We start from the raw sequence: 10,215 nt of genomic DNA on the forward strand, positions 1-10,215 counted from the left end.
AATGAAGTGTTTTGAAGAAAAAAAAAGAAGAAGACGAAAACCAAACGCACCGCTTGTGACCTGCGCACGTCACCGCCCCTCAGGTGAGCCCAGGAGCATAAACCGAACACTTCCTCCAACAAACAATCCTTTCAGAAGACACTTCCGGGAGATGTGTTGGTCGCTTTTTTCGCTACTTTTAGTCTTAACGCTAACTTTTTAGATCAACTCTATTATAATTTTCCAAAATAAAAAGTTAACAAAGACGCAGGAATAACCCGACACATAGAAAGTTGAAGACAAGAGGACGAAAATAAGGAGGAGTCGCTTTTTTTAACAGGTAAAAAAAAAGGAAAAAAAAGCTCGTAGGTGTGTTGTCGCCTGTTTGGTTGTGGTTTTGTTAATGTCACAAAGAGGATTTCTTTTGTTAACGGTCATAACGGTCGACCTACCGCTGCTAAAGCTCAGTTTTCTGTGAATTTGTGAATTAAAGTTTGTGGGGAAGTAAAGTTGAGAGAATCTTTGAAACGAACACACCCATCATGGAAACTGCACTCAAACTGTTTTTATGCTTCATTCAAATATGCATGCAAAGTTTTTAGTGTCTTTAAATCTTGTTTCTGCCTGTCTTGCTGAGTCTTGTGAGGTACATTTAGGAGATTTGTGTAAAGATAATCTTTGTGAGTCTGTGTGGAGCTTAAATGTTGCAAAATTATTGTAAAAAGTTGCCAAAAACCTTAAAAATACTGGAGATTATTTTATAGATTGTTACAAGGAAGTCTGGGTGATTGAAGGTCAATATAAGGAAATGAAGGGCTGATTCAGGACCTCTGCGTAATGCTCATTATGTAGTAACCTGTTGCTCTGCATGTTCTGGTTTTAAAGTGTCATCTTTTAATAAACAAACAAACGCTCTGAGAGGAAGTAGCAAACATCTTCCTTATCATAAACAGAAGTAGATAAAATACCTGCAGGGCTCAGTTTGTTCCTGTCATGGTTTTATGCTGCAACCTAATGTCTCAACACACAGTTGCTCAATAACAATAGATGTGATCCATCGGGATAGTATGTAGGTCAAAGGTCAGCGTTATGAGTTATAAAAGATGACATCTGTGCACTTTGTACTCAGCCTATATAAGGTTTTTATTAGCAGTGACAGGAAGGTGCAGACGTGGGCCAGAATCATCGAGTTTAAAGCATTTATGGGCCGAAGAAATAAAATTTAAACTAAGCAAATAAAGTAGTCTGATTTTTGTTTTTCTTTTTGTAGAAAAGGAATGTCATTCATCACAGGTCCAAAATTTACAAACGAATTTTAATATTTGGTGTGTTAAAAGAAAGGCATTCAGTTTTCATATTTCAGGTTCAACTGAGCTAATTTATTTTGTTATAAAAGCAGGATTTGGGTCACTTTCTTTTAAAACGCTCGTTATATTTAGCCAAGTTTAACAAAAATTCTATAAAAGTTGATTTGAATGAAGCAAAAGTCGGATTTTCAGTAAAAGTCTCTGGATAAATGTGTTGTTTTTTCTGTTTTTTTAAGAAAAAGAATATTGTGTTTGTTAGAAAATGTCCGCTGTAAGTCAGTCCGAGGGCCACAAATGGCCCCTGCACCACATGTTGGACTCCCTGGTGCAGACGTTACCTCAGGTCCGTCCTGTTGATGAAAGCAGGTTTTAACCCATCATAACTGCAGGGGTTGCTGGCCGCCGCTGACTCACAGCGTTTACCAGCATTGGACGGTTTAATGGATGTAGATGTGGATGTAATTTGCTTTTAGGCCACCAGAGGGAGACGTATAACATGATGTTTGAGAGAAATTAATGAGGATTGGACTCAGAAATGAGGTAAATAATTTATATCTGAATGAGTCATGAGTCGGTTTATTGACTTGATCAAAATATAATCTAAAAACAAACCAAAACAAATTGTTCTTGAAGCAAAACTTATGCTTCAGTTAATTCCCATTTATTGTCACACACTCTAATCTTTATTTGGTAAATAAATGAGTTACAGATTATAAATTAAAGCTGGTTGAAGTTACTCCTGATGCCTGAAAGCAGTGAAATGGTCAGAACTCTGATCTCATCTCAACTTACAAATAAATCTTGTTTTTAAACAGATGATATTAAATTTAAGTCGTTTACAGAGAAGGCAGAAAGTAACAGACCTTTAATTAAAAGTTTTAAACTTTGAACTTTTTCTCTTTAGACTTTAAGAAGATGATGCAGGCATCGGAGGAGAACGGAGACGTCGCTGCCGCGTCCAACACCACAGAGGAAGAAGAAACTCCTCCAGAGGACAGACGTCACGACGATGTGGACTTAAAGGTGAGACCAGAGTCTGGACCAATGAGACGGAGCGACTGAAGTCCGTTTCCAGGGAACGGAGTTTGATGTGACCTTTGCTGAGGCGCGCATCAGGGCTGCGTCATCACGCGTTCCTCCTTAATGCGACGCAGCAGCGCTGAGTCTTTCTGCTGCTGTGAGGACCGACCTCGCCCTGCTGCGTTTCTGCTGCAGAATCTAACGCACCAACATCTGTGTCAAATGGCTGTTCCTGTGACCTCTGACCTCCCTGACCCCAAGCTGAAAGCAGCAGGGAGTAATATCCAGTATGGCAGCCCTGATGGGTTTTGATCCGGGCTAACTCGATTGGTTAGCTTCATGACCCTTGAACTTCTTACTGCTGGGGCCGTGATGCATTCAGAAACAGTTTGAAATTAGAGGTTAGAGATAAAAAATATTCTGTTTTTTGTTTAATTTTGGCTTCGTTATTTTAGTTTTAACAAACTGAGTAACAGTAACAACATTCAGCTAATTGAAGGGAAGCTAACTGCTAACTTAGCTTCATCTAATATGGATGAGGGTCATGGCAGCCCCCGGGTCGTAAAGGTCACACAGACAGTGGGAAGCCTTCAGGTGACTGTTGAGGACTAAAACAGTGAAGAAATGAGGATTTATTACAGCTGAAAATGGTTGTTTAATTTTTTTGACATCTCCTTCCTTTTCCTTTACACAATTAGTTTTCATGTTTTTCTTGTTAATCCTCAGTAATTCAGTGTGTTGGCTGGTTGTTCTGTTTTTAACATGTAACATAGTTTAATGTTTATTAAATAAACTTGAATACTTCAGAATAATGTTCCACTTTTTGTTGTTTTTTGCCTCAGAAATCCCATAAAATGTGGTGAACTTAGTTTGTAGCAGGACTAAATGACAGTTTAATGTGTGAATATGTTGCTTTCTCTCTCTGCAGGAAACAAACAGCAACTCCAACCACACAGGTGAAGACGCGGCTGACAGTTCGACGACGGCCGCAGCAGCAGAGGTCGCCATGGAAACGGACGAAAGCAAAGATAAAGGTTACTGTTTTTTTTCTTTCTGCCAAAAACTAGATGAAAAGTTTTCAGTCTGGTGTTTTGGTTTCATCTAGTCCTTTCTAGAAGGACAGTTTTGTTTACAGAGACTTTAGTTTTTGTTTATTTATTTTGGATATTAAAAATGTCTTCCAGTGCTCAGTGTTCATTAGAATTTAAAGTTTTGATAATGTGTCTTAGCATTATTATACTATTACCAGGATATTGCTGGAAAATGGTCTCAGAACAACATTGTCGTTTATTGCAACAACTTCTGGGGCAATTTATTGTCCAGCAAAATTTATCTTGCCAGCCTGTATGCAAATACAAATATTGATTCAGTAATTGTTTGAATTTATCATCCGATTAATTGATTTAATGTTTACTGTGACAGGCACTGTCATGACATAAGAATTTTTTAAAAATATGTAGAAATAAAAGGAACATATTTTATAAAAGTTGAATAAAAAGTAAGGCTGATTTCTCCTCTGTCTCCAGAGGTGACGGTCGTCCCCCAGAAACCAAACGGTGGACCTGTGGTCATCGAAGCCGGCAACAAGAACCTGGCCAGCGAGAAGCTGGAGCGAGTCCGCAAGTGGAGCATCAGCAAATACAAGGTGGGCGGAGCCTAACCCAGCAGCTTCTCTCACGGCTGCCGGATCTGACGGTGCTGTCTCTGCCGCCGCAGTGCACCCGGCAGGCTCTGGCCGAGCGGATGGGCCGCGGCTCCCGGACGGTGGACCTGGACCTGGAGCCGCGCCTGGAGCTGCTCAGAGACGACCGGCAGCGCTACGACCACATGACCAAGCTGGCTCAGACGCTGGCCAGTCAGTTCGCCCAGTTCTCCGTCACCCAGAAGGCGATGGCCGACGCCTTCACCGAGCTCAGCTTCAAAACCAAGAACCTCCACGTGAGTCCAGAGGAAATCCACGACTACAGAAGGAAACACTGGCTAGTTTCTGTTCAACTGTTTGAAATGTGTAAAAACGGAAAATCAACCTGTATTGGTGGGCAAACCACCTCAAGCAAACAAAGTCTTTTTTTGAATTTTTCCATTTCCATCAACCTTCAAAAACGTTGATGCTACTGAGCGAAACTTCCTTCTTCACGAAATGTAAACAAAAGTGGACTAGAGTCTGACGTTAGCAGTTGTAGGATTTCTCTTTTGACTTTGATAAAAGACACCGAATCATTTCTCCCACTAGCGTTAGACTCATGTTTGGTTGGTTGTATTTACCCAGAATGCCATGCGCTGTAGTCTGCTTCCTGCTTTTAGAGCGATCTCTGGTCTGCTTGGCGTTCACAGATGAACTGAAACCGCACCAGAGTTCGCTTCAACCGAAACAAACAATAGAGTTAAATTACAGCCTGGTTCGACCCTGGTGTGGTGAATGCTCTGCAATATGTCAGACTTGTTTGTTTACACGTCGTATCATCCTAACGTGGCCGCAGGTGGAGTTCGACATGAACGCTGAGGCTCAAAAGTTTCTGTCGAAGAGCACAGAGACCCTGCAGTCGGCCATCAACGCCTTCACCTCCGACATGAACACTCTGGTGAACAAAACCATCGAGGACACCATGATCAACGCCAAGCAGTACGAGGCTGCCAGGTGGGTGGAGCGCATACCTCCACAGAGCTGCAGAGGGCGCTGTACTCTGGTAACAGGTCTTCCTGTTTACCCCTGTGGTGTCCAGGATCGAGTACGATGCGTACCGAGTGGACCTGGAGGAGCTGAACATGGGCCCACGGGACGCCATCACCCTGCCTAAGCTGGAGCAGGCCCAGAAAACCTTCCAGGGCCAGAGGGAGCGGTACGAGAAGGTCCGGGACGATCTGTCCGTCAAAGTCAAGCTGCTGGAGGAGAACAGGGTGAGACGGAGCGCCAGGTTCTGTTTATGAGACAAGTTACACAACCAACAACCCACAGCTTTAGAGGTGACCCATTATGTTTCCTTGAACAGGCTGTATAAAACCTGTTCGTTACTTTTTTAAAATATTATGTTTATTAGATATTTTGAAAATTTATATAGATCAGAAAAAAGAACAAAACTTATACAGCACAGAAAACAAAAAACAGGAGGCATGCACATAAATTACAGCAATTATATGAGAAAATTAACCAATTTATATATAAACTGAAAGATATGCATCATTTGGGTTCACATTATTGGTCTTTTCATTTTGAAATATTCAAGAACACGTTTCCATCTTTTTCTAAAAGCAGTTTCCCATTCAGACAGCATCTCAATATTTCTCTGTTAGTTACTTTGTTTTGCACAATATAATTTTTTAGAAGAGATTTTATTCTGCTCAGTTCTGCCTGTGTTGAGCAGAATGAGCTGTTTTAGTGCTCTGTCACTTTAAATCCAAATAAGCTGCTGCTGGCCACATAAACTCAACATTTACACTCACACGTGAAAATGGCTACAAACAAATAAGCAAGTATAAAACCATACAGCTTTGAAAAACATTAGTAGAGCCTGCTGCACAACCAACAGGAATGCAGGAAGTGGTTTCTAGATGGTAAGTCAACAACAAAACACTTGTCTTTTCCAGCAGCCATTGTACAGTGGTGACACCAGCTGTCCAAACGTGCTGGAGCTCACCTTGGGTTGCTAGGTGACGGGCGGAGTGGAAAATATAAGCACAAAAACGTGCACATTTTTCATAATGGGATCCCTTTAAAGACAGAACAGCAGCTGATTAACCGTGGCTTCGCTCTCTGTCTGCAGGTGAAAGTCCTCCACAACCAGCTGTGGCTGCTCCACAGCGCCGTCGCTGCTCACTGCTTGTCATGTCACAGTTTCCTGGAGAAAAACATGCAGCAGGCCGTCGAACACCTAAACGTCGCCAGCGCTGACGCCCCCTCCTGGCTGGAGGAGAGCTGACAAGCATCAGGATCAGTTTGAGAGACTTTAAGATGCGTTTGAAAGGTTTCTGTTCGCTTTATGCTGGGAGTTAGAAGGACAGTAATTTATTTTGGGTGATAAAAGGGACATTTGGGTTTGATATGAAGTTGTTCTGAAAATATTTTTGTTTAAAAATTAAATTTTCCGTTTTTGAATCACATATTTAATTGGAAGAAACCAACAGACCCTCTTTGTTTCCTCGGCCTGGATTCAAGGCGTTGTTCTGTAAATCCGTTAAATCCTCTGAGAGGCGCTAAGCTTCTCTTTGAACTCTGAAAATCTGCTGCCGCTGCAGTCAGAGAGTCACAAAAGGTGCCTGAACGCCACGGCTGGAAAACAACTTCAGAGTGGATTAGGGATCTCAGTCCTCAGCCGACTAAAACCGCACACCTCTGTTTGCATTTCCTTTATTAGAAAACTAAACACTCAGGCAGCTCTCCGACTTTACAAGCTGGGAAACATCTTTTTTAATACATTTCCTTTATTCACCTCAGGAAAATCATTTTCAAGAGCCGAACCCAAATTCAGATGAGAAGTTCAAGGTTTACAAAGATTCAGTAAAATATTAACAAACCTCCATTCTGACTCCAGACAGCTGAGGAAATGAAGGTCTGGCTTGTTCACAGATTCAGATTTAAAACCTTTACCAGCTTTACAGCGACCAGTAGTTTGGATCGAGCCATAACTCAGATGCTGAGGTTTATTTTGAACCCGAGTCTTGGTAGCACTCGTTTTGGTGGACCAAAGATTAAAATGTATTTTGTATTCATGTTGATGATGACGTCTTCTTCTTTGTTAAAGTTTAGCTTTGTGTTTGATGTGATTAACATCCAGTTAGCTGTTCTGTTGGTCGCATAACAGAAAAATCTGAAATTCTTTAATCTCTTTCTTCTTCTATCAGCTAAATTAAATGTTGCTGGAAATTTTCCAATGATGGTTTAATCTTGAGCTAAATATTTATGTTTGCTAAAGATGGTGGGATGAAAACTGTTTCCTTCAAGTGACGTTTCATTTTTATGTTTATTTGGTGCGACTCTTCAAGCACAACTTTAATTCCAATAGCATGAGACTTTGTGATTTATCTTATCCTTATTTACCAGGTTTAATAATAAACTAACACAACTTATTTTCTACAAACCAAAAAGGGAAACAGAAGATCACCATATGCTGATGATGTTCAACTCTTTGTAGTTTTGTGTTAACAGCAGGTTGAGCCGTTTTCAAGATAATTCAGTAACATTTTTCTCTCTAGTAACAGTCTGTATAACACCAACTAACTAAATATGGGAAAGTTTATACTTTATCTCTCCTTAGTGGTGGTTAAAGATGCCTTCACTGAATGGAGACCCTGCTATGTTTTCAATGATTCATGAGAAACGTAGCCGGATCGCTGCAAACTTGGAAACCTTTAGACGATGTGGATGCTGCGATGCCTTCAGTTCTCACCAAACCGTGTTGCTTTGTTTGTGGCAGATACAACCGACCCAAACCGCACCGTTCTGCTCCTCCTTCAGTTGGAGGTCATCGGGTCAAGGGTTCGGTTTGGGTGAAGCTGCTGGCGACACACAACATGGTCCGTTGATTGAAGGACAAAAACAACGTTGCTGATTGGGACAAAGACAACAGATAGTCGTCACTCTAGTATGACGTAACGTCAATGGTTTGGGTGCCAAACCAGTCCGTACCGTACCGCTCAATGGAAACAAGGCAACTGTGCTTTCATATCCAAAATGAAGCCTCACATTCTAGAAAATCAAACCTCCTAGGAAAGGTTTGCCCATGTTAAAACCCTTGTGGAACGCTCCATAAAACATAATTATGTCCCCAAAACGCAATCTCCAATAGTATCTCTAATGGTCAGCTGCATCACACCAAAAACCTGGATTTAAGCTGGATTTACTCCCAGAAGTCCATCTGGACAATCCAGGTCTGATTCCAGAACATCAAACTGATCTGCAGAACATTTTCTCCATGTTTAGAACCGTTCTGGATCTAATGAATCCTTAGTATTTTCTTATAATCCACACAAAAACTCCACCAAGACTCTGCAAAGACTGACCATGTTTTAATGTTTTTGTGCAGCTTGGTCTTCATTCAGTTTCCAGCTTTTTCTTAATTTCTGACATTCCAGATCATTCCCAGCTTTCAGCACTTTGTTCAGTTTAATCTGTACTCCAACGTAAAATCCCAGTTTATTTCCAGGATGTGATTGTTGGAGTGAACAAGTAAAGTATTTGTTTCATTAGAAGATTTCAGAGTCTTGGTCTGAGATTTTCTTCAGCACCAAATCTTTAAGTTGGGAGCAAATATGGACCAAAATGTCTTTTCTTTTTATGACAAAATTATTGATTTATGTTGGAGAAGATTTAGTGAGTTATGTTGTTTCCTAATGTCAAACTTTTATGTGGTTTACACGTTTCTTATGACTTTTCTGTTATGTTTGCTCTTGTTTCTGAATGTATTTCTTTTTTTCTGTCCTTCACCTCGAAAGTAAGACAAACTATGCAGAAGCTGTGGATCCTTGTGTGCAATAAAGTCCTGACTTTATTTATGCTTAAGCTGCCAATATGTAACAGCTGCCTTGAATAAATGACACCTTTATGGGAGAGATTTGTCTTAATTTTAGAATATGACAGGAAACCTTCCAGATTTAAACAGTTATATTTTCAGGTAATAAATTCTTTATTTTGTGACTCCCAAACTATTACTTTGATGTTTGACTTAATCAGTTTATATTCTTGTTTCAGTATTAACTTTAAATTGAAGTGGGATTGGTTTCTTTCTTTTTTGTGACCTAAACTCATAATAAAAGTTCATTATGAAGCAAAATGACATAATTTTCATAAAACTAAGTGAAAAGTTTTATAATTTGCTGGATATTAATTAAAACAAATCAACATTCTTTGAGCAAAGGGTGAAAACTTTTTAACTTTTCTTCAAATTTGCTTATTAAAACACACAGTAAGTTCTTAATGCAGCATTATTTCCTCAGTTTCTTTGACTTGTATAAGTTTAATTATTTCTTGGCTGTTTACTCTTTGGGATTTTTCTCATCCTGGTAAAGTTCTGGATTGTTTTCCTGCATCAACAGCAGGGTTGGTGGTTTCCTGGGATTTCTCTGTCGGAGTGAGGATGCGTCAGCATTTCAGCTACTCGCATCAAACAAATTATCATGACAACCCTTATCTAGAAAGGTTCACAGAGGTTAAAGTCTAGAAAATGTTTAAGTTTCTTGGCTATTATTGATAGAAAGCTGTGTGTTTAGCCTGTAAAATACGCCAACAAACTACTGACGACACCTTTCTGTTGGGTTTTATGTTATTTCAACATGATTTGTTCAACTGATTGGTTTTTAGGTACTTTCCAGTAGCATATTTTGGATTTCACTTTCATCATCTTCTTCTTTCACTTTTAAAGTCTGGAGACTGCTCTGTGAAGAAAACATGAAGGTGTTTGCAGGAAAAGGGGAAACTTTTCCTGTTTCTGAAATAATCCTTACATTTTGGACCTTTGAAATGCTTTGGATCAAACATTTTTGATTTTTGCATTAGTTTATCCATTTTAAAGATGGGAATATATTTTAAAATATGTAAAATCTGAATCATGATTTGCTTTAACATGATTTCCACTCACTAGGTGATAAAATGACAGACCATTATCTGTGAATCAAAAATAATTTGCAAGATATTTTTTGGCAACTATTCAAGGTTAATGTCAATTTAGTAAACAGTTTTCTTTAAATGGTGTGTTGGTAATCAAATGCTTCTAAAAATCAAATGAAGGCTTTGTACATTTTAATAAAGAGTGATAAAATATGTTTAAATATGTATCCTTCAATCCGTTGTCTGGGGCGTCACAGCTTAGTAAACATCGTTCCTGTTAACGTAGTCTGGATTTCAAAATGGCGGCGCCCATAGCCATTGTTTGCAGTACTTTTACGAACATTGTTTTAAGCTTTACTTTCCATAAGC

The 10,215-nt window shown here is 39.7% G+C and overlaps 1 protein-coding gene across 1 annotated transcript; it reads left to right on the top strand.

The window, feature by feature from the left end:
• Positions 1-97: 97 nt before the first annotated feature.
• Positions 98-8,850, top strand: LOC106908101 (arfaptin-1-like). The gene is made up of 8 exons (XM_014974080.2): positions 98-319; positions 2,191-2,309; positions 3,235-3,340; positions 3,833-3,951; positions 4,023-4,244; positions 4,787-4,944; positions 5,030-5,204; positions 6,068-8,850. Exons 2-8 carry the CDS (start codon positions 2,202-2,204, stop codon positions 6,221-6,223), a joined length of 1,044 nt encoding a protein of 347 aa, XP_014829566.2. The 5' UTR covers positions 98-319; positions 2,191-2,201; the 3' UTR covers positions 6,224-8,850.
• The last annotated feature ends 1,365 nt before the right edge of the window (positions 8,851-10,215 follow it).

The sequence above is a fragment of the Poecilia mexicana genome, unplaced genomic scaffold, assembly GCF_051168715.1.
Source record: "Poecilia mexicana isolate PSO_F unplaced genomic scaffold, ASM5116871v1 scaffold_18, whole genome shotgun sequence".
In the NCBI taxonomy this organism is placed as follows: domain Eukaryota; kingdom Metazoa; phylum Chordata; class Actinopteri; order Cyprinodontiformes; family Poeciliidae; genus Poecilia; species Poecilia mexicana.

Coding starts and splice junctions, on each gene's coding strand:
- LOC106908101 (XM_014974080.2), top strand. CDS start 2,202: ATGATGCAGGCATCGGAGGAGAACGGAGACGTCGCTGCCGCGTCCAAC. Junction 3,952..4,022: donor GGAGCATCAGCAAATACAAG/GTGGGCGGAGCC, acceptor CTGCCGCCGCAG/TGCACCCGGCAGGCTCTGGC. Junction 5,205..6,067: donor AGCTGCTGGAGGAGAACAGG/GTGAGACGGAGC, acceptor CTCTGTCTGCAG/GTGAAAGTCCTCCACAACCA.